Below are 25,071 nucleotides of genomic sequence, written 5' to 3' on the forward strand. Positions count from 1 at the left end.
TAAAAGAAAACACAGGTGGTGTTGTCTTTACACGCGATTTACTTCAATACACATCTTTTGTCTGCTCCATTACCTCCATGACCTTATAGTTTGGGACAAGTTTTCTTTCAGTTAAATAACCACAAATGAATGGTTTTATAAATCAGCAGTGAATAAACAACAATCATTACAGCCAATTTGGCAGTGTTGCCTTCATAAACCATATTAGAGCTTGTGTTTTGTTTGCAGGATGCTTTCATTCAAAAGCTCTTTAACACAAATTATCCAATTAACTGCCTCAAAGAACCAGTATTTTTTTTTACTGTGTCTGCAAATTAAATATATATATTATTCTGTTTGAATAGTGCTGGATTAAGGTTCACACTAATGTTGTTAATTGGAATTTTCAAAGACTACCTGGAATCCCATGACTAATCCCTTTGAACAGATTAATTTATTTATTTATGCTGTCTGCTTACAAAATTCTCCTCATACACACAAGTCTACACTCTGTTCATCGAGAGGCCGTGCTCAAGGAGTTCTAGTGGTAATGACTAAAGGGGCAAAAATATATATTTTTCCTTTTACCTGCAGTGCTTTTTATCTAGATTGTTTGGTGTGAGTTTCAGAGTTTTTGGAGACATCAGCTGTGGAGATGTCTGCCTTCTCTTGTATGTAATGGAATTAGATGGCACTCTGCTCATGGTGCTTCTGACCAGGTTACTCAGGACAATCCACAGAGCTTGTTGTGAGCATTTTATTTTCTTTCTAGTGTCAAGCGAACGTATCACAGGAGGAAGCGTGCATCTGCTCATGGAAGAGAGGCTTGTGCTTGTGATAGCACAGGATGTTAACATTAATTACATCCTCCTCATCCATGAGTAGATGCACACTTCCTTCTGCACGGTGATAATTTTACTTAATTTTCATTTTTTTAAACAATATATTCAGTTTGCAGTCACAGATTGGCTAGGTTCTGGCATAAAAAAAAGAAAAGCTTTCTGGCAATAACAAGGGCGCATCACTGAGGCAATGAGTAGCAGGGCGGAACAGTCGTGGGGAAAAAAATTATTAATGCAGTTGGCAAGTGCGCTTTGGTAGAAAGAAAATAGCTCTGTGGATGACCTTGAATAACTGTCATGATTTCTTGAAAGAAACACTGCTGTTGAGTTCGTCAAATGTATTTTTTGTTGCTTCAAGAGCCCTTTTTCCATACACATGTGCTGGCCTGACTTTTTTTGAATCACCATTTACCTTTTAGCTGATACATGCTTGTCTTGTAAATTAGGTTTAATTTCCAGTCAATTCCAAACAGTAAAAGTTAACCATAATTTTGTTATCTAAATACTATTATTATGAAGCAGCACCATCAAGAAATGCAGGATTTTTATTAGCGTTAAACAGTAAGATAAAACAGACAACCGGCAGTCCAAACAGCAACTTTAAACTACAGAGATTCAGTTAGAAGCTACAATTGTACGTCAGACATCGGCTTGGAGGCAGGTCCAGCGTGCTTTGGCCCTACTTTAAGAAGGGCCATAACACTTGCATGTTATAAGTGGGAATGGAAATGCAAATCGGCACTGCGAGGTTTGATTCTGCGTGGCCAAAAGTTACAGTAGAAAAGCCATTATACTCGAGAGAAGGCAGATATCTCTACGGCCGATATCTCCAAAACTGTGCGACTCACACCAAAGCTATCTAGATGGTTAAACAGCACTACAGGTGGGAGAAAAAATATGTATTTTTGACATTGGGGTGAACCGTCCTTTGAAGGAAGGATAGAAATCAGTTTGCACTCTCCAGACAGATTCATCTGACAACAGTGTTTCCAAATTAAAGGCTCCAATCATTTATTATCTCATGAACAGTGTGGTGTCTTGTATAACTGTCTACAAAAGAGCGATAAATCCTGATCTGAAATGTCTGCAGTTGTTCAAACTCATAATCAGAGACATGTCAGAGGAAACCCCACCAAATTCAACGTTCTCATTCAACTCCTCCCAGCACTTATCCACAGAAAAACATCCTTTTGTACTTTGCCTCCGTCTTCCTCAAGGTTGTGCAACTCCTTGTCAGGGCTATCCGGCCCCCGTATCAAAGGTGTGAGTATAAAAACATAGAGTGAAAAGAATTAGGTCGCTTTTTCCTCTGGTTTTTATTATGCATAAAGTATGCTGGTTTCAGCGCTGGAAGGCATGCTTTGTAGCCTTCCACTAATGTGAATGTGGGACCTGTGGGAGTCTCAACAATAGCTTTAAGTCCTATAGCAGCTTTAATACAGGTGAATGAGGACACAGTGTATGTGCAGTGTTATATTTCTCGCTGCTTGTTTTAAATTCAGAGAGGCAGGCAGACGAGCTGGTTTTTGTGCTCTCCAGTCCAGCTTGTTGTTAAAGTGCCTGAGCTGGCTACCCCACCCCGTACCCCCCGTCACCCCCCACCCCTACCACTCCCTCCCCTCACCCTCTCCCAAAGCCCAGCCAGTGAGAGGTTCGGGTTACTGCGGCCACGCTCATTTTTCCATTATGAGTTCATCTGCCTGCAGAAAAAGGAAGCCGCTGGTGCAACCTGAAACCCCGGAGCACTCCACCAGGGACTCTAGTCTTTCCAGTGCCCTCCATTTTCTCAATGAAATTCCTCTGCCTCTCTCTCACAGAGAGCGGTGCGGGGAGGGAGGGAGGGAGGTAGGTGGAGGGGTAAGGAAGGAGGGAGGGAGGAGTGTAGCTGCAGCAGAAAAAAAAATATATTTTTTTTCCTTTTCTTTGCAAAGTGTCAGAGAGTTGAAAGGAGGAGTTTTGGAGGCAGGGAGGGAGCCTCGATACAGTGAAGAAGTTTGTTTGCCTTTTGGACATTTTGTTCTTGAGTTAGCTGTGCACACCAGGGAGGGTTTGGCTTCAAAGGGGCTTTTTTGAGGCAGATTGCAATGCCTAAATTACCCTTATAAATAATAATTAGCATTATTAAGATTCTAGTTCCAGCTCACAGGTACAGACTGTATTTACCACACTCTCTAAAACTTGCCATGAAATAAAAATCTGATGTTCAAGTGTTTTTATCACATATATATTGTACTATATGTCACTTATACACCTATATCTAGCACAAAAATAACAAAAAAAAAATTTTTTACAAGTAAGTTTGTGATAACTGCATTACCACAATACTGTGGTCATGTGATGTTTCATAACCATAATAACTGCAAATTTTATTTTGAAGGGTAAAAATCTAATATTATTGGATTGTGCAATGCAGTAGAGATCAGAGCTACAACAACACAGCTACTGATTGGTCAACACTCAACCCACGGCATCATGGGATTGCCAGTAGGCAGCTAATAAGATGCTAACAACTGTTTTCAACACGGTAAACTGGATAAATGTACTACAGAAGACATTCAGTGTTGTATTTATCAATGTGGATATATTTGACCAAGTCACCACAGCTAACTTTGTAAATGTACAACACTAGTGTTAACATTAGTTTAACGTCAGCCTTTCCTGCTTGGTTTATTCTGGGCTAACCCTTTTCACTTTTCCAGCAGTTAAAGAACAACAGATGAGACTTTTCTTGGTCTTGAAAAGCTGCAGAATTTTACACCTGACACACTGTGACCTGAACTGTACATTTACTGCCAGTGTGCCAACCTACTGCTAAGTTGTATGTTTTTGCTCTGCTAGCAGCACCGGCTGCTGCTTGCTCTCCTTCATTTGTACACTGCACACACACACATTACACACTGCCCTGTTCCTTAAAGGCAGTATCCTTCAATAAAATCCAATAAAATGTAATTATTTGGGTTGTGGTAAACCAGCATCCTGTGGGTATAAGTTCCTTTTTTTCACCATGGTCAGAAAATATCCAAACTGTCACAGCCCTAATTTTAGGTGTTTTTAAATGGTATTTCTGACTTTTTCAGTAAAGTCAGTAAAAACTGACTTCTTCTGCATGACAACTTTTAAATATATCAACATCTCTCTGCATCACTCACCAGGTTCGTAGGTGTAGTCTGTGGGCTCCTGCTTCACCATCATGTGGGCTGGTGGGAACCTGTGTGGGTGCGGGTGTGAGTGCGGATGTGGATGAGGATGAGGATGAGGGTGGGGGTGAGGTCCGTGCCCGTGTCCATGCCCGTGTCCGTGTCCTGGTCCGCTCCCATGCCCAGGCCCGGCCATGTGAGCCACCCGCTCGTAGAGCGGGTCCAGGTATTCTTGCTTAAAGCTCTGCTGCAGGTAGGGCATGCAGGGGTCAGAGTGCTGCCGATGATAACCTGCACCTCCGCTTCCACCTCCACTGTTGCCGCCACCACCACCGCCGCTGCCGCCACCGCCTGGTCCTCCACCCCCGCCTCCACCAACACCATTGCCACCATGTCCCGCTGGGGCAGATGGCATGCGCTGAAAGGCCTGCCCTGGTGGTGGGAACTGGGGACACATGGGGTCTCCTGAAGGGCCCTGATACCTGGAACTAATAAATGAGACACAGATGCTCATTTCAGGATCTCATAACCGTGTCTGACTCATGTTACTAGATTTTCTTTCATAATCTTGTGGATTTTACTGAAACTCAAAGAATTATTGCATTCATTTGTACTTAAGAAAATACAAATTATGCTCATCTCGAATAAGTGTGATACAACTTTACCACAAAGTTGCTTTTGTAATAAAATTGTTCATATCCAAGTTTTATAACTACAGTTTAAGTATCCTTGTATTATTTGTATGATTGCTGTAAAGTGATTGAGTTGATCAGAATTACGCAACAAACACCACATTACAGAAATTTGCGGATTCCATTTTAACTGTTTGGTAACCATGGTGATTAGGGATAAGACCTGATTTATAAAAATGTGTATTACGTAAGCAATATAAAATCCCAACATCTTAAATCAACTCTCCTAACTTTAATCTGTCATTAATCTATCCTAAATTTTCCACTTTTAGTAGTGGCTAACTTACTAACTAGCTAGCAGTAGCTAATCGTAGTGTTCACTAATAGGAACTAACTGTAGTGTTCGTGAACAGCAGCTAACCATAGTATTTGTTGACAGTAGCTAATGGTAGTGTTTGTTAACTGTCCTAACTTTATTCTGTCGTTAATCTGTCCTAACTTTCACTTTTCCACCTGTACTAATAGATAATTTACTAACTAGCTAACAGAAGCTAAAGATAGCGTTCATTAAGAGTAGGAAAAGCAGGAACAGCTTCTAATGGTAATGGCAGCTAACTTGTTTAATCCATATGACCTCTACAGTGGAGACCGTCTGCTATCTTAACCCACTCTCTTTTATCTCCCCAGTTAGCGTTGTTGTAAATTTCCCTTAAAGAAAAAAAAACAAAAAAAACAAAACAAAACATCACTGGATTTCTCTACAGATTTTACCAAAACCTCTAACTTCTCTGCAAGTTTCAGTATGTATGCAAAGACAAAGACATACTTGCTGCTCTGGTTAAAATAAAATGTAAAATGTCATGCTTATGCTAAACTGTCAGTCACGGCTGCTGCAGAGACGTGTGTGGTGTCTCACCTGGTGTTGATGGGGTAACTGTTGCTGGGCAGTGGCTGGGAGGTGGCAGCAGGGTTCATGTAGCCAGCATCGGGCCGTCCGGCCGTGGCAGGTTTCGGGGAGTAATGCTGCTGCATGGGAGAAATGGGGGTCCCTGGGCAGGAGCTCTTGGCTCCTCCTGCAGCCCTCTTCTGCTCATAGGCACTGAAACACATGAACACAGTCATGAGGACGTGCGTAAATACACGTTACAACAACGTGGTACTGAGGATGGGTGCTAGTTTGTTTTCAGTCAATACAACAAACAGAACTAATGGTGGGGGGGTTTGGTGGTCAATAACATGTGGTCAGTGACTAATGCATGACAGCTGACCAGTGCTGGGTCACTTGACAATGATAACTGTTGTTACTGAGAATGGTAAAATAAAGTTATTTATTCTGCCCTTGGTAATAAAGGATGTCATATCAGCTAAAGTATCAGTTCCCTAATAAAATTTAAGAAATGCTCCAAATAAGAGCAAATAAAAAGCTTGAAGGAAGCCTGGTGGAAGAATTAAGAGGAGGAAATGACAAACCTCTTTGTTCTTATCTCACAACCATAACTGAGAGAAAAGATGACAAAACAAAGACTATGTCAAGTAAAATGAAATGCTAAGTATGGCTTTCCATACAACTAAATCTGATAATAATGCACTTGTTGAATGCTGGGTTGGTCCACCCAAATTATCAAAATATATATATATATTAATCTTTATTGGTATATGGACATGCAGATGGTTTTATTTGTTTTGAAGGATCTGTCTCTGATATTTCTGCTGCCATGTCAAAACAATGAACAGAAGATGACCAGAGTTTTGTTAAATCTTGCATTGAAAGACTGACCACTGTGAAAAATATTCTGCTGTTGAAAGCTGCTGCAGCAGCACTGTTTCTGGAAAGATGTTGATTAAAAAAAAAAACAAACAAAAAAACCCAAAAAACTCAAGGACACTTATATCTCAAGAAATATGCAACAAAACCATGACTGGATACTAGACTTGTAGGCGACTGTACAAATATATTGTCTATTGAGGACTGTTTCTGGGGGGCAATTTTATTGTTATTTTATTTTCCTAATTTATTTATTTTGTGCGAGTGAGAGCTGCTGCTCAGTGACAGAGGTTGTCAAAAGTATCTATATTTTTTTCAATGCCACATATTTCTAATACGTCATTTAATTATGCTACTGAAAGTATCAAAGCTATGAAAAAATTATCTAAGTGCTCATTTAAGACCTCAGTTCAGTTCAGTCTTTATTGTCCTGCCTGAAATTTAGCTTGCAGGTTTTGTGCACCAAGGAATTTTTTTCTGCCTTAGGATTGAGTATGTGTTTTTTATATTAGTATGGTATCCAAGTTTAAAATTCTGGTATCATAAGAGGACACACTCACGGAGGACAAGCGAGGAAGACAAGCTATTTCCATATCTGACTTGGTGAATTAAGGATTTAATTCTTCCAAACCAAGGTTGATGATCGTTGGAAAACTTAAAAGACTGACTGAGACAGAGTTTTAATGGCATTTTTTCCTGTTGAGTTTGAATGGAATGTGTTTCATGACGATTAAAAAGGCAGTTCAGCTCGTCTTAGTTTGGTTAAAACACAGAAACCTGAATTCAGAAGGTGTGCAGTTGTAGTTAATGTTTAATAGGGAAAATAGGTGTAAGAATATTCCCTTTCTTGAAACTTGGTGAATTTATTTTCTCAAAGTACAGAAGTGAAAAGTAGATTTCTGAAGAACATTTCTAGAGGCTGTTTCTGTGCAAAGGTAACTGAACCTCAACTTTTCCCCGTGGTCGAGTCTCCCTCTCATCTGTTTTGTCTCATTATGTCTTTTATGTAGTTTTTAAGTGTTATGTCTTTTTTGTCTTGTTAGTTTTTTGTCTTGTTGTGTTTTTTATCTGTTTTTTGCACTGGTTTTCATCATGTTACATGTTTTATTTCATTTTTCATTGTTACATCTATTTTTTCCTTATGGTTTTGTTTTTTTCACGTCATTTGTCATCTTGTTACATCATCTTCTTCTTGTTATGCCTTTCTTTGTCTTGCGACGCCTTTTTCATCTTGTGTCTTTTTTGTGGTTTTTCACCTTGTTGCTTTTTTTTTGTGTTCTTTGCGCTGCTTTTCATCTTGTTGCATGTTTTATGTAATTTTTCATTGCGTCTTTTTTGTCATGTTTTTTATGTCATTCGTCTTGTTACGCCTTTCTTTGTCTTGCAGCATGTTTTATATAATTTTTCATCATTATGTCTTTTTTGTCTCATGCTTTTTACATCATTTTTGTTATGCCATCTTCCTCTTATTATGCCTTTTTTTTTGTCTTGCTATGTATTTTTTGTCTTGTTATGTCTTTTGTGTGTGACCTGCCCTGATGGATACACCATAGAAATCGTGTTTACTACGTGCTACTGTTCCATACATTCAGGTTGAAGTCAGTTTCGATGTTGGGTAGGCAGCACTCGATAATGCAAAATAAAAATAATAATAATAATTCCCCTCAAATACATTCAAATGAAAGTAACAAGCCTGTTAGGAGTAAATGTAACGAGTGAAAAGTTCAGAAATGTAGAGAGTAAAAGTACTTAGTTACTTCCCACCTCTGTTTGGGTGCTCTGGTCTTTTGAAACACAAAGATGTAGGGACTGTGAGACACTTCAAAAGACCAACACTATCCTACCACACAACATGTACTTTAGCACTTGTATCAGGAGAACGTGGAGGTACCTGGCATAAAGGCACTGCTCTCCGCTGGGGTAGCTGAAGCTCTGCTTGTGGCTACAGGACTGGCTGGGGTCGGAGCCCGGGCTCTGCGGTTCCTTCTTGATGGTGACTGGAGGGCTGTGAAATGCCACCGCTACAAGAGACAGTAAACAGAAAACAGAGATGAGGGTTGGCACCGATTCACGTATTCTCTTCTCACTCTGCCCTGCCCCGATACTACTGTTGTTAAGCTCAAAGGCAAAAGCAAATACTTCTGTCTGCACAGGAATCTCCTTTACGTGCCAGCCAAAATGCTTAAGTGACTGTCAGCTGCAAAACACAGGGCAGCAGACAGACACATATAAACACACACACACGCACACGCACACACACACACACACACACACACACACACACACACACACACACACACACGCTCACACACGACCGCATTCCAGCAGTCATTTGGAAGCCCAGAGTGTCCTCGCCCACTTTTCTTCACTCTTCCAGACACAACAGCAGCCAAAACTTCCTCTGTCAAAGTCAAGCTTGAATCTAAACAACTCTACGGGCCAGAGAGATGTCTGTGCGCTGATGAAAGCAAATGTCACACCTCTATTAGAACAGCATATACACTCTATCTGCGACATTCTTTCCTATTGGTGTCCAGATGTTGGCTTTTAGCATAAAAAGGAAGGATGATAACCTGATAGTGCCACATTTTCCCTCAAAGTTTGAAATATGTAGCAACATTTTCATGTTTCCCCAAAGGCTTCCACTCCAAACTGTCGATCAAACAGGACTGCTGGAGGGGACCTTTGCCTTGATGGCCACAGAAACCACCCAAAGTGGAGCTTCAAACTGTGCCGAGGGCTTGTGTTTATTATGTGAGGGGAGGTTTTCACCCGGAGAACTGTACAGGATGTTTTTCTGGTCCCGACAGGGTAAACAGCAGCAGCTGTGCACTTCCAGCTGGGGAGGCCTGTACTTACGTGTGAGTGTGCGAGTGTGAGTGCGTGTGTCTATTAGAAATCTCTGCAAGTCTGTGTCTATGCGTGCACTCGTGAATGTGTGTGTGCACGCTTAAAAGTGTGTGTGTGTGTGTGCATGTGTATGTGTGTGTGTGTGTGCAGTGGGTGTGGAGCTGACGGAGCAGGCCACACTGAAAGCTCAGCCCAGGTAATTACACAGTACTGCCGTCCATTCACAAAAAAAGGAGGAGAAAAAATGTCTGGCTGACTGAATGAGGCCGGAGATGGCTGCTCCACTAAGGCGAGAGACAGAAAGTGAAAAAAAAAAATGACGGAGGAAGAATAGAGCGAACAAAAAGTGAGAAGAGATTACAGTGACATAAACCACAAACAGCCTTGAGGATCTGCTGTAACTCTCGCAAGTCTCAAAGTGGAAGACGCTGACCGAAAGTAGTTGTTTAAAAATTGTTCTTGGAATAAAAAGCAAAGTTTTAAAATGGTGCAGGCTTCATTTGTCGATTGACGAAAACAGAATTATGACAGTCTATGTAAAGATTGGGATGTAACAACACCAAAAACTCAAGATACGATAGTACCACAATACAAAGTTTTATTAAACGATAAATCTGAAGTGTACAGCATTATTTACTTGTACAAAAATCAGTTTTTCTCAAAGCACTTTTTTCTCTAACAAAATGACCTAAGCATCTGCAAATGCAAATGCTGGTCCTTCTTTCACAGAGGCCGCCGTGTTGCATCACCATGTTTCTACAGTAGCCCAGAGCGGACAAACCAAACTGTAGATACAGCCTTTTGCTTTTTCCTTTCCACCGTTGCCTCTCATGCATGTTTGGAAGGGAAGGGTGAGGCGAGCGGTATTTGATTAGTTGTAATCTGCCACCTCACTGCTAGATGGCACTAAATCCTCCACATTGGTTCTTTAATACAAAATAAATAATTAAAATAAAAAATCAAGTTAAATTGGTAAGGAAAGTAACTGTTAGCTAGAGCCCTAGTTTCATTTTGCAAATGCTATGGGATGAAACAGCATAATCTTGTGTGCTAAATATAGAATTCAAACAAAGATTATTGTGGGATTTCTTCTTTGAAAAGGTTTAAATTCCCTCCTGCTGCTGTTCAGATATTTTCCTCTGCATGAGAATGGGGACGTGTTTAAACTGATAAACTGAGTCCAACAATCAAACAGCGCTTCTCATCATCATCATAACCCTCCTATTTTTGGAGCGTACTCACTCTCCCATGGCAGGCAGGCAGGTGAGGAAGTGTTGGCTTTAGCGGAGGATCAACAGGATTAGAGAGCATTTACCCAGATTTCCCAGACAGACGCGATGGGATTCCAGCCTCCTCTAAGTCTCCGACAGCTCGTCTGCTGCTGCACAGAGGGTGGCACATGACTGCCGCTCTAATAATACTATACTGTGTTTGTCTATTGACATTCCCCCCCTTTCTCTGCCATGGTCATGAACTGCAAACAATCCTCAGAGAGTGTACACAAGTCCACTCACAGTGCAGCCAAGTAGAGCCACTAATGCGATTGGCAGGAATATTGCCCTTGATGTGGCTCTCGGTTTATGAGGATGTTCCATTTCAACAAAGTCCTGCCTGGGAACGGCGTCAGCTGGGTCTGCGTGTGTGTGTTTGAGCTATTTGTGTGTGACCTTTCTGGAATATTAATTAATCTCGTAAATGAGCATCAGAGAGCTTTTTGTGTTTGTGTGTTTGCCTGGGATTGTAATTTCTGTCTGTTGTGTTGCACGCGTTTCCAATTATATCGAGATGGTTGATGTTCTGATTAAGGATACACCAATTTATAAAGCTCAGGGATCAAGAAGCCGAACAGAAAATTTAAAAACTCTTTGTACTTTGATCCTTGGATGCTGAATTGCCTTCTGATTTTGATTAATGAACAAATTTGAACAAGACTTTGAAGCTACAACCATGCAAGACTCTCTCTGAGGCTGTACTAGCATGCTAACATACTGACCTTATGCAGGTAGGCTACAATGTTGACCATGTTCATCATCTTAGTTTAGCATATTAGCATGCTGACGTGCTAATTCACACTAACCTAAAAGTGCAACTGAGGCCAAAGGGAATTCCATTGACCAAAACCGTGCAAGCAGCTCTGTGAGACTACTTTCGCATGCTAGCAACATGCTTATATGCTTGCAATGACAATGCTAACATGCCAATGTTTAAGAGGTATAATGTTGACCATGTTCACCATCTTAGTTTTAGTATTAGTTTAGTATGTTAGCATGAGATTTTTTTTTTTTATCTCAGTCAAAGGACCACCAAAGCTAAGGATTAAGGAGCCAAAAAGAAAAATAAAAACTAAATACACTTTGATCCTTAGATGCTAAATTACCTTCGGATTTTGATTAATGAACAAATGTGAACAAGACTTGGATACTACAAGCCATGTAAACAGCTCTATGAGGTTGTACAAGCATGCTAACATGCTGACATTAAGCAGGTATGCTATAATTACAATATTCACCACCTGAGGGTAGCGTGTTAGCATGCTAACATGTGCATTAAGCTGAAAATACAACCGAGGACAAAGGGAATTCCACTGACCAGACTACAAGCATGCAAGCAGCTCTGTGAGGCTGTACTTAGGGATGCTAACATGCTAATGTCAAGGAGGTGTGATATTAGTCTTAGTTTAGCATGGTAGCATGCTATTGTTTGCTAAGCACTAAACGCAAAATACAGCTGAGGCTGATGGGAATTCCAGTGCAAGTATTTGCTCATCAAAGCTAAAGATTAAGGAGCTAAAGAGAACCACCATATGCAAAACATTTGAGTTAGAAAAGTTAGCTTTTATGCAGTCAGAACAGGGAAGCTAGATAACATTACTATTACGTGTTTGTGCATTTAAACACAACTCCCTGAAATCTTTGCATGCATCAAAATATCCTGATACAGTGTTTTGAGAATCAATATAGTATGACAAAACATAATATCGCAATACTCGCTGTTTTTGATGTTTTTTTACACTCTTAATGAGCATTTGTGGAGGTACCTGGCATATGTACATTTGTAAGAAAGAAAAAAAGAAAAATTCATGGCAATCCATCTGATAGCTATTGAAATATTAAAGTCTGGACAAAAGCAATGGACCAACATCGTCACCCCTAAAGCCGCTAGCGTGGCTGAAAAACATAATTTTTGAATTAATCCAACATCCAGTTCCTGGAATAGTCCTTAAATCAAAACAAACTCTGGTCTCCACCAACTATTACAAACTCTCCGACATATTACAGTAAATCTCCCTGTCCAAATGATGTCAAATTTGCTGCTAAAGTTTATAAGGTGGTGGCAGTCTTGTAAACGGATCTGGGGAGAGTTATGTTCCTCAGGTTCCCTTCTCTTCCTGCTTTTATTTGGGGCAATATGACCTCCTCTTAACTGCTTTGTTAAATGTTACATCACCCTTTCACTGAGATCCTCATATTTCATTGTTTCTTTTCTGCACCGGCGAGGAAGGGGGGAGGGGGGTGGTGGTTGCTCGTTTCATGAACTTAATGCAAGCGAGCATGAAGAACCTGAAAGGTGTTTAGAAGTGACAAGACAGATACAGTACACACTAGCTGTTGACTTTCAGAGCAAATGATTTGAGATAGTGCAGAAGTATTTATGCACTTTCTCCTGCAGCAGGTTCCCAGCGCCTCCTAAACTGAAGGTCAAAGGGTCCAAACTTGTCTTGTATCTCCTCCTTCCTTATTTTGTGTCATTCTTCACCATCTCCCATTCACTCCCCATTTTAATCGCTGAGGTTTAGAGGTGACCCCCTCCTCCTCTCCAGCAGCTAAAGGCAGGGTGGAGATGGACTTTTACATATGTAAATGTTGGCTCTTTAGAGGGGGAGGATGCAGGGTGAAAGGTGATGGTCATGGTTGAGTGCTTTAGGAAGTAGAGGGATCATTACATAGTGTGTGTGGGGGGGGTCCCATTCAACGGACACCCACCACAAACAAATCACAGGAGCAGGGATGACACCCCCCCCCCGACACACACACACACACACACACACACACACACACACACACACACACACACACACACACACACACACACACACACACACACACTCACTCTCTTTTCTTCACAATAGGCCCCTCAGCTGAGCCATACGGAGGCAGTGTGAGCATGTCGGGAAACACTATTGGATTCCTGTGGGATTCCTAAAAAACACAAACAGGCCTGACAGAGAGATTTACTATTAACAGCTTGGGGAAAAAGATTTGGTTTGCGTGTGGTGATATTTTAAAGGTACAGTCTGTAACTTTTTCCTTAACATAATCCCCTTCAATCATCACCTGTGTAGCCTGTATTTCCTGTTTTTTTGGGGATTGTTTTGTTGTCCTCGGGACATTTCAGCCAAACAAAATGTTGGTATTTGACATCCTTATGCATTCACGAACAGCTCCGACAAATCCTGCTGATTCTACCGTTAAGTTTGGAGCCTTGAAAATTTGATCAGTCCAGTTTTGAAATTCAATATTTTGATGCCTGCCATAAGAACCTATACACTGGCGTTGAAAGGTACAAAATTGGGGTGTTAAACTTTCATTTATACATTTTTTTCAGCCCACCACTAGAAATGTTTTGGCAACTAATAATTTTTTTATATAACATCGCAGGAGAGCAAGAAGAGTGCCTGAAGACTCTGGAGTTTGACTTAAGTGGCTGCCTTTCTCACTGCCATTAACATTTTGCTCAATTTAACCGTTTTAAACATCTACTCCTTCTTAAAGATTATTAAGGATTTCTTACGACTCATAAACAGACACTTAGTCATTTAGCGAACATTCGGCATTAATTTGAACTCTAATTAATGTGAAACAGGCAAACAATTTCCAGAGTGGAAATTTCAAAGGACACTGCAGCCGTAGCACTGTTGTTAGAGTAGCGACTATTTCAACTTAACATGTTTTCTTAATTTCTGATGACATGCCATGGTCATTTTATGATTTATTACAGTAAATATATTACAGATCTCTCCTTTATGTAACCTGAATAAATAAAGCTTGTATATTTATGTTAAGTTAATGAGGAAAGATTAGCTGACTCCACTTGATTCCTGTATGATTTTTATATATACACATATACACACACACATATATATATATATATATATATATATATATATATATATATATATATATATATATATATATATATATATATATATATATAAAGTATATAGCGATCAAAACATGTTAACATCAGTTGTGAATGAGCTGTTTGACGAGACCTCACTATGAACTCCCCCATCTTATTTTAGACAAGAGTATTTCCTACCATTAAAGGAACCAAGTGTAGGGAAATCCAATCTGAAGACAGCAGTGGATCTGGAGAGTCTTACATTGGATGTTTATGTGCGACTTGGCCAAGTCTTAAGCCTCTGGAAGTCTGCAGCACATGACAGCCTCGCTCACAATAACTCACTGGACCTCAGCCCCAGTGTCAAACAGGGTGACTGGATCCTGCTAAACCGAAGAACATGTGAGCGTAACGTAAATACACACTTAATGGGTCCAATCATACAAACACGATTCAAGTCGGACTCTTCGAGGAACCATCTCAGGGCTATCTGGAGATCTGGTTCTTATCTCACATGATATGTATTGTACATGTGGCGGTGCGAGCGACACGAGGCCGCAGCGTGCCGTACAGACGAGACACACTAAAAGCAAGCTGGAAACAAATGCGTGATAGGCTACACCTGGCTCTCTCCCCTTATGTGGTGACGGATCAATAAAAACAAGGATGCCAATTATGCCACAATGGTTTTAAAGGTTAAAAAGGAAGCTATTGATTCACATGGGTTGCAAATGACATTAGCTGCTTAGCTGAATACAGAGCTCCATTGTGGTGAGAGGGAGGCATAACAGGGAAAAGCAACAGTGTAATTTTAAAGTATTTGACTGTCAACACATGCATTATAAGTTACATATAACCTATACTTTAATGGCAATTTTAAACTTCTGCACACAGGGCTATGTTTTGCTTTCTCTGACCAATTCTGGGTGCTATTTCAAAGTTTTTTTGTGGTCACTAAACATTTAGCTGAATATAAAAGCTGACAGCACTGTCAGATTTTCTAAACTTCAAACTGACTTACTCCAAGTATGTAGTGTATGAGACAGGTTAAAAAGTCTAAAAGGGTTTTGGCCCCGTCCATTCAAAAGTCCCTTCACAATGTAAAATAGCATGAATTCAGCAGAGTAAGAAGCTGAAATTGCAGAAACTTACTGCAAAGCGGGGCTATAGCCTAATGTTAGCTTAGCAGAGTAGTTAGCTACCTTAGCTACCTCTGAGCAGGACAAGTTAATGTTCCTCCATGATACTGACTTCTTCACATGGGATAAAAAAACAGAATTTTAATGCCTTGTTAGGATTAGTTGTTTTGAGTATGGTGACAACTTTTATAGTTCTAGTTATTATTTTGGTCTATGTTGTTTTGCATTTTTAAACAAAAACATTATTTTTCCATCAAAACACCAGTTCTCCTCATCGCTTCATTTACTGTCATAAATGACAAAGAAAAGCAACAAATCCTCACATTTAAGTTACTGGAACCAACAAATGTTCAACATATTTGCTTGAAAATTGACTGAAATGATTAAACAATTACCAGAATTCATCCATTAATTGAATTATGGGCACAGCTTTAATCTGAAATGGGCCATTCCGCATAAGCACTTTTACTTTTGGTGAGACACTTTAAGTGTATTTTTTTAATGAGAATACTTTTGTGCATTTATTTAAGAAAAGTTCTGAATGCAGAACTTTACTGTGGCCGTTACTTTCTTCCATGCTGGTTCATTCGTGCACACATGAATTACATATATTTGGCTCCTAAAACCACAATACATTTCAATGTCATATAACAAGATGTCAAAAAATATTAGATTCTGGTTTTCTCTGTATTTTTAAAAAACAAACAAACATGTATTTACTTGTTTTGTCCTTGTAGGTTTTAGTTAAGTGGAAAAATTCTGAGCAAGAGAGTGTGAGAGAGGGAAGGGAAGCGAGGCAGTACAATATGATCCAGACCGTTTCGACTTCAGATTGTATCCAGTCATTCCACTGGTGCATGGAAACATGTGCTGGACATGTGTGTGTATGTGTGTGTGTGTGTGTGTGTGTGTGTGTGTGTGGGAGTGTGTGTGCGCCTCTCAGGTCACTGCACAATCAGGAAGATACACAGAGAGAAAGAGTGAGAGAGAAAAGCAGCCTGGCCAGCAGCACCGACGCGCTCATCCTCGTCTCTGAGAGCCAACAGGCCCAAGAGTGGCTTCGGTATCTGTGTGCTCGGGGAGCCCAGCACGAGTGTTGGATCCATTAGTGTCTGCTCTATCTGATTTACAGGTCGTCCTCTCTCATCTGATAATGGTTCAGGCTCCTTGAATATTTAAAGAATGGTTGTCAGATACCTGCCAAACAAGCCTAACGAGATTGATGGAAAGTACAATGGTATCAGTGAGACAGATGATTGTGGCCTTCTCACAAATTGGACGTTGGCCGTTAAAACGTTTCTTGGTGCATCATGTTGGCGTTGGCTAACAGGATGTAGATCAGAACGACACCCACCATGAGAAAGGCAGTAGCACAGTAAATTTCTGCAAACATCAAAGTTTCACTTCCCTTCTGTCGACTGGAAATAGGTTGCAGTTTTTGTCTGCAGTCATGGGAATGTTCTTGTCTGAACAAGCAGCAGTTTTTTTTAAAGCTCTTAATGAACTCTATCAGTCAGGATTGTTTTGGGAAATCAGCCATGGACAAAGTGTCCTAATTTACTCTTGTTAGGCTGGGTTGCAGTGACAAAAAAGAGTAAAATGAGTAAATCAAGATTTAAAATTAAACAGAGCTCTGTTCCACTATTAAAAAAGAAGCTCAGTTCAGCAAATCCAAGTTTATTACTTTAAACTAAAATAAAATAGGACTTAATCATAAATAAATAAATAAGTAATAAATTTGACTGCTGTTGTGACTTTGTAAGTATAAAAGAGGCGGAATCTTTCAGCTACTTTATATTCCTTAATGTTGCATTGTTTCCTAACTTGCTAAAAGGTAAAAAAAACCCATATTATTTGTTAACTAGCTAAAACGTTATTAATGTTAAACAGTCTGCTAGCTAGCCAAGTTAAAATGTCACACTGTTTGCTAGCTAGATAAAAAGTTAAGAAAATATCTTTTTTTGCTAGCCAGCTACAATGTAAGTTAGCCTAGTAAGCAAATGATAGCTTGTCAGAGAAGCTCAAATTTCTCCTCCTTTGAGTTAAACTTGCTTGCTGTTTTTTCTCCTCAACTTTCTTTGAGAAACTTCAAGTTCATTTTTCAAAATCCATCTCAAAAGGCAGCCACTTTAAAAGTTAGACCTCCTCAAGTGTAAGTTTAAATCCAATACTGGATCACATTTTGAATTGGAGTTTAAAGTTGTGATGTAACAGAACTGAATTTAATCTAAGTTTAGAGTAAAAAGTACACTGAGGTTTAAAGAGAGGTTTAAATTTAATCTTTCTTAATTTAATTCAGTTTTTCATTGTTAAATGAGGATTCAATCTAGTTTAAAGTTGATCCTGTTGGGTACAACCCAGCCTTAGAGTGCTGTAAATAAATGCTTTGAGCTAAAAAGAAGAGATGGATATTCAGCCTCAGGAAGGATGTGATTGAGGAGAACATAAAAAAAAGGAAAGGGAAGGAAAATAAAAATTTACAAGTACTGATTAGAGTTTATGATGTATTTACAAACCCCAGGCAAGAAAAAAAACACCCATAATATGATAACAAACTTCATATTTCCTTGGTCTTGGTAGCATCAAAGGATCACAATTTTAATCGCTAAATGCTCTGACATCTCACGTTTTCCCTATTGTCCACTTCACTTTCAATTGTGCCGCGTTTGCTTTTTATAAATGGCCATTGACCAGTCATAAATCTCACCGCTCCATTGCTGTTTAGTGGACCCGATACAATACATCCCTGTCCCGGGACATGTGCAGCGAGAGGGACAGCCCGTCACAGGCGAGGGCCTGGATGTAATTAATCTGGCACAATATTGACTCCTCACTCTCAATCCCTCAGCCCCCAATATAGCTGTCCCCTCTTAATGTTTAATGTAGCGATCGATCCACCCCCACACTGTTACTGAAATGATATAATGAGCTCCCACTGCCCACCAGGGTATCATGGATGCGAGGGAGTGTGTATGTGCAGTGTTGCAATGTGTTTGTCCCATGCATGTGTGTTTTCCAGGCAAAATCAGGCTTATCGGAAGGAGATAACACACAGAGAGGCTGGGACACCTTGCTCGAAATTATCAGCGCACATGCCACATCTACAGTTCCTCCTCTGCTCTTCTTGCAACCCTCCTCCCACCCCCTCGGTTTCTCGATCGGGATCTCGACCGTAATGCTTCACGGCACGTTTGACCCCCTCTTACCCCTCTCCTTCTCCCATCTGCCTCCATGCTGATTTATCTGTGCTTTATCTTTATCAAGTCATCTATCAACCCTCTCCATCTCCTCCTACTCCTCTCCTGGATCAGCGAGGATCGATACGGCCGTACACTGGCTCTCAGCTCGCTCTGCACACCTACTGTGTCTGTGTCAGCAGGTTACTATAGGTCCACCCTCTGCAGCCACCGCCTCCGCTCACGTGCAGAGTGGGTTTAGTGTGTCGATTTGTGTGTGTGTGGGACTGTCAGGCATTCGAAAGTGGAAAACAGAGTGAGATCTAACTGTGAATGCTGGCCAAGAATGGACAGCAGATGGTTTAATTCTAATAATTTTGGCCATCATTTTTAACAATTATGACAATTAGAGCCTGATTGACATGGGATTTTTCAGACAGATGCCAATTTTTGAGGGGAAAAAGTCACTGATCATTGATACAGTGGCTGTGAATTTTTGAGTTGGAATGAATTTTGCACTGATATGACTCTGCAAAGCTACTCAGGAAGCCGCTTTCTTAATCTTATTAAAGAATATTCAAGTTAGGACTGGATATTAAACATGTTAAACAATCGGCAACCAAGAAATGAACACAAAGAATAAATTCAGCATCAGTCAGTTGCTCAATATTTTAAATCTGCAAAAGGTGAGTCAAAAAGCCTGGCACTATAGAGAGGGGCAAGATGCAACAGTTGTTTAAATGGAGTTGATGAACAGCGCACAATTAAGGATAGTCTTTGCTCAAAGACATTCATTGTACCTATGAAAAGAGACGGAAGTAGTCGTGCATAGACACAAGCAAAAGTTCAAACCCGTGCACATCTGACCAGTCCCTGCCTGAAATCATTGCTGTTGAGATGTTGGTATTGAAAAGTTACAAAAACTCCTGAACACTAAACTCCTCAATTCCAACACTGAAAGGTGTTCATGAGAGGGAAGTATCAGACACTGCTTTTGCTTTCAAGTTTGGTACTTCTACTTAGTTGTCCACAGCAGTTGGGAAACTTCACGCACACATGGGTGCTTTGGTCTTGAGCCTTTATTCCCTTACAAACTGTAACCTAAACTGTAAATTTACTGCCAGTTTGACAACTTCCCTGCTGACTCACTGTGGACAGAAAAAGGAGCTTTGCAACAGGAAATTAAGCAATGGTGTTCTTGATACATCTGCACTTTGTCAGCTGACTGCAGTGTGGTTTTACAGCTGCTATTTTTGAGTGATTAAAAAAAATGTGGTTGTAATTGATGGCACTGTGAGCTATGTAAATTTCCTGGTTTGTGCACAATGTCACATGTTATGCAACCAATCAGGGGTCTGCAGTGGTCTTCAGTCACCAAGTACTATCCCTACAGGAGAACCAAAATAAAATCAAGTCCAGTTGAGCTGTACCGTGCAGGTGAAATGCAACTTTTAACACCTCTGCTCAGTCACTGCCCTAAGTTGTTATTGTCAGTTTCGGAGAGTTACAAAAGTTTTTGAACACACCCTGCTTGATTCTGTGTGGCAGGTGGGGAGATTCAGACGCTGTTTGACAATCAAACAAGTGTTTTCTTGAAGAATACTGACCTCTTTAGACACAATCTAACTAGATTATCTTTACCAATTTATTTGGAAGTAAAACCAAAAGGTGAACAACCTGAAGTTGCTAACTGCACAGGGAAACTGTGTGGACAACTATGGTGAGTAAAAACTTAATCGCCTATAAACTGTGATGACAGTTTGCCCTTTTTTCTCTAGTCTACTTCTTCTTAACAAAGTTGCCACATTTCCAGATCTTGCCAAATAACTAGGTGGGTACAGTCTTATTAGAAATGAAAACTCAACCAAAACAAGAAGTAATGAACTGGGATTATCCATCAACATACAGGGTGTCCAAACTGTTCAATGCACAGCAGACACACTCCCAGTATCTTCCTATTAACGACTGTTTCATGTTCAACTACTGTTAGTTTTACGGCCTCGCCCCGTCTCTTTCACAGCATCTGTTCCTCTCTTTGGTCGGCGCTCGCTTTTTCGAAAAGAGAAAATATTTCAGCTGCAGAAAGCAGAGCCGGAGTAAACACACCAACACGGACATAGAAATGCACAGGCACGCATATGAGCATCACAGGGATGTACGAACACACACACTCTCTCTCTCTTTTCCTTCTACACACACACACACACACACCTCCCCCGACTCTCCTGTAATAAAACACACACTGCCGTCCATTCACAAAGCTATGCTGCTGACACTCGGGCTGCGCTGCCTGGCTCAAATCCCCGCGGCCCCCTGGCTTTGACAGGGCTGTTCTGAATCAACACGCAGAAGTACAGCTTTTACTTCCCCACTGGAAGCTGTTAAACGCCTTTTACTCTACACGCTTGGCCTTCACAAACCCATTTTCATTGGTTTTGATTGACTAAAGATGACTAAATAATGCTGTAAACTAGCAGTAACTTTTGGATGACTGTAGCGCCCAAATCTGCAAAAGTTCTCAAAAATATGGGGTAACCACAGATTATCTGCAACTACATTAAAGAAAGGAAATGCACATAAAAGCATGAATCTCCACTAGATAAAACAGGAGTTGCATGCCCCCAAAAAAGGTGTTGTTGGTGGAGTAACGTCCCCCGATGTCATGAATGAAGGTTCACTCCCCTTAACTCAATGTGCTGCCTCAGCCAGTCTTTCACAACCAGCCCATTCATAAAACCGCGGGGCTGAAGTCTGTGTGTCTGTATGTGTGTGTGTTCACCCTGCCAAGTGTGTTTATGTGTGCGCATGAGTAAGTGGATGAGAGCCTGTCAAAAGAAATCATCTGTTCACGGACGAGAATTCAACCATTTTACTCGTAAGCAAAACAAAACAGCGCCGCAAAACACAAACCTCCTCGCCTCCCCAGAGCGAGTACAGCGAGCGGTATCCATGCATATCTGGCAGGCACCTGGCTGTTTTTGCGCACTTTGTTGCATAGCAGCTGTATTTTGGAAAGTGGAGAACACAGAGCTGCATGTTTCTCTGTTGGGGGGGGGGGGGTCGGGAAGGGAGGGAGGGGCTTCACTTCACCCATCGCCCCATGCTCCAAATAGGGCCTGATTGGGCCAGTTCTGATCCAGAAAAACAACCCAAACAAGAGGAAGGCTGTGAATTCATGACAAAGCAGAACACACAGAGCCAGAGAGACGCACTGCTGGGAGGATTTGGTTAGAGAGGAGTTACTGGAACATTTCCTTTCTCTTGTTACTGTCTGTCTCTCTTTCCTTGGGTCTTTCTTGTCTCTTTCTTTCTTTTCTAAACCAGTCTGCAACTTTTTTTCATTATAAACTAATCGTTTAAGTCATTTTTAAGCATAAAAGCTAAACACTGTCATGTCAATTGTGAGAATTTACAGATTTTCTTTGTCTGATGTGAGAGTGAACTGAATATTTTGGGGTTTTTGGACTTAGGCCAAACAATGGGTGAACAGTGTGTAAGATTTACAGGGATACACGTTTTTCACGGACACTGTCGGTTCTTCTACATTCTTGGAAGGGGCAGGTGAGGCAAGGGGTATTCAGTTGGATTCAGTCTACAAGCTCACTGCTAGATGCCATTAAATCCTGCACACTGGACCTTTAAGTCATTTTTTGAGCAAACATGGTAAAGATGATCTAGCTCTACCTTCTCAATTGAGCAGATTTTCTGGTTTTCTTTGTCTGACGTGATAGTGAACTGAATAGTTTTAGGTTTTGGACTGTTAGTTGGACTAAACAAAGCAATTTAAAGACGTCACTGTGGACATGTAGCATTACCTCATAGAGTTGTGGACTTGAACAAGACTTAGACTCATGACTTGAAAATACTTGATGTATTCTCCCAAGACCAATTATTAAAAACTTCATTTCCTGAATCAACTGACATTAACGATATTCATCTTCAGCAAATCGACACCTAATTCCCCAGAACCACTTTGTTTGAACAAACAACAGCATCCAATCAAGTTGCAGGAGAGAAAATAAAGAACTTATGTTACGATAGTGAGCTCCAGTTGGAAAAAAAAGATTCCGAAGATAATTTCTTTAACTTACATGAACTACGCGGTCGTCAAAAATTACCAACAAAAAGACAACAACTTCCAACATTTGAAGTTGCACAAATAAACAGTAACTTGAGGTTCTGTTGTTAAAACTGCATTACATTTGGTGAAGAGCACAATGTAACTTGTTCAGAACTCAAAACTCAAAGTTTAAGACTTGAGGCTTCTCAGTCTTGACTTGGGACTTGAGTGCAAAGACTTCAGGCTTACTTGTGACTGTAAAAAAAAAAAAAAAAAAAAAAAAAAAAAAAAAAAAAAAAAGGTTAAGTAAACTCATAACTTAAAGGAAACTTTTTGAGTTTTGAAAAGTTCAGTGCGGTCAAGTTTTGAATCAAAATCTTAAGTTCTGGAACAAATTAAAATAGGTTTTTGCCGTGACAGTACAGTGCCGTTACAGTGAGCTGCAACACAGATTATTCAATATTTGGGACCTTAAAAATTAAATGGTTGCAATTGCAACTTTTCACTTTCACTTGAATAAACTTACTCAACTTTTGAAAAAATGATTTCATTTGCTTTTAGAGAAGGTTCCATTTTTTTTTTTCAGAGGAAATGTGAATCATCTTAACAAAACTCAACTTTAGCGCTACAGTTGCAATAAAATCATTTTTCTCAACTTTTTTTTTACAGAGAAAAAAATCAAAAAGAGGCTGCAGAGTTTGTGAAGTGTGTGTTCATATTTTCTTTCTCTTCTCTTCTTCCTCTTTTTGCTAAACTTCACTCTCTGAAAAGCACTGTAACGGCGCTCGATGGCCACAACTTCCTATATAATTACTGCAAGGCACAAAACTAAACAATCGTCCCACACAGCTCCGAAATCGCTAGATTAGTTCACATCTTGGAACACTCAATGTGCGCGCAGAGAGAGAGACAGAGAGAGGTAGAGAGAGAAAAGGGAAAGGGGAGGAAGAGGAGGAGGGGGGTCCAGATTTTTAAATTCAACTTAGTTTGTACAGACACAGGAAGGGAGGGAGGGGTTTGGAGTATCCACTCGGAGAGGAGGGGGTTGTCAGAGAGCAAGGGGGGGGGGCGATCTGTAGTACTGTAGGGCTTTTTTATGAATGAAGAGCGAAGGAGAGAGCAGCAGAGGACTGAGAGCGAGAGGGAGAGAGGGGGGAGGGAGAGGCACACTTCCTCTTACGCACGCAGGGAAGAAAATTTATGAATGGGTCACATCTCTCGAGCTGCTCCAAGTGTAAACAACATACTTGGACAAAGAACGAGCTCTCGGCGCAGACGAGGCCCCGATAAATGCTCCGACCGGGGCCTTTTTAGTGTTTTCTGACACAAAATGTGAAGGAATGACATGTTCAAACTATTTTAATTAAGTATGTGCACTATAAATTTGACTGACAACTCCATGTGCGTCTTCCCCCGCAGGCGGCGAACAGACAAAGGAGTGAGTCCGACAGCCCAGCGTCAGGAGAGGATAACCCCTGAAGGTGCTGTCAGCACCCAAAAACCAAACATTAATCCTCCTCTCCTCCTGATGAGCGTGAGATTAAAATCATATCATTCTTCTACTGGGACGGTTCACCCACAAATCAAAAATGCAGGTTTTTCCTCTGGCCTGTAGTGCTATTTATCCATCTAGGCTGAGTTTTGAAGATATCAGCAGTAAAAATGTCTGAAGAATTCACGATCTCAAAACACCAAAAAAAAAAAAAAAAAGAAAAAAAGAAAAGCAATGTCTCTTTCCAGAAATCATGACCTGGTTACTCAAGTTAATCCACAGACGACGTGGTGAGCAGTTTCATGTAGGATGTAACCATTAATGGCGTCCTGCTCAGATGATGTTAGCACCAGCGAACTAGTAAGAGCATTGATCCTCCCGGCTGAACAGTTTGGTGGAAAGAAAATAGTTCCTTGGTTGTGAGCACAAGTGTAGATATGTTGGCGGTTGGGAGAAATTAAGCAAGGAGGTTGTGGCGGAAGAACAGATCACAACTCTCACCCAGGAGACTTGGTTTGGTGTCCTGACTCAACTCAAAGTATCCCACGATGCATCATAAAAAGTAGTGTACAACATACCAAGCAATATATCCCATAATGCATCGTGCTAGAAGAAAAACGACTGCAGTGACGTAACTAACAGTGCAGAGTGTAGTGTCCAAAAGAGTTCCTTCTTAAATAGATAGCTAGCTCCATATATAGTCCTCTACGTAGAAATCCCTAGATAGTGAGTGAGTAAATTATTTTGCACACTGTTTACTCTTTTTTAAACTGACTTTTTTTCAGTTTTCAGCCACAGTTTGGTAAGGTTTAAGAACAAAAACTACTATGGTAAATCTATTAAAAGATCATGTCTTATCCTTAAAATAGACTCTCTGG

At 40.5% G+C, this 25,071-nt stretch overlaps 1 protein-coding gene across 1 annotated transcript in view; it reads right to left on the reverse strand.

The window, feature by feature from the left end:
* etv4 (ETS variant transcription factor 4) overlaps nucleotides 1-25,071 on the reverse strand; it is a 51,516-nt gene that overhangs the window by 9,536 nt on the left and 16,909 nt on the right. The window contains exons 5-7 of the mRNA XM_084740149.1: nucleotides 8,247-8,376; nucleotides 5,507-5,689; nucleotides 3,971-4,446 (exon numbers count right to left, since the gene is read on the reverse strand). Coding sequence (XP_084596275.1) covers nucleotides 3,971-4,446; nucleotides 5,507-5,689; nucleotides 8,247-8,376 — 789 coding nt within the window. The remainder of the gene's footprint in view (nucleotides 1-3,970; nucleotides 4,447-5,506; nucleotides 5,690-8,246; nucleotides 8,377-25,071) is intronic.

This window comes from Lutjanus erythropterus, chromosome 17 (genome assembly GCF_056507025.1).
Source record: "Lutjanus erythropterus isolate fLutEry1 chromosome 17, fLutEry1.hap2, whole genome shotgun sequence".
NCBI lineage: Eukaryota > Metazoa > Chordata > Actinopteri > Lutjaniformes > Lutjanidae > Lutjanus > Lutjanus erythropterus.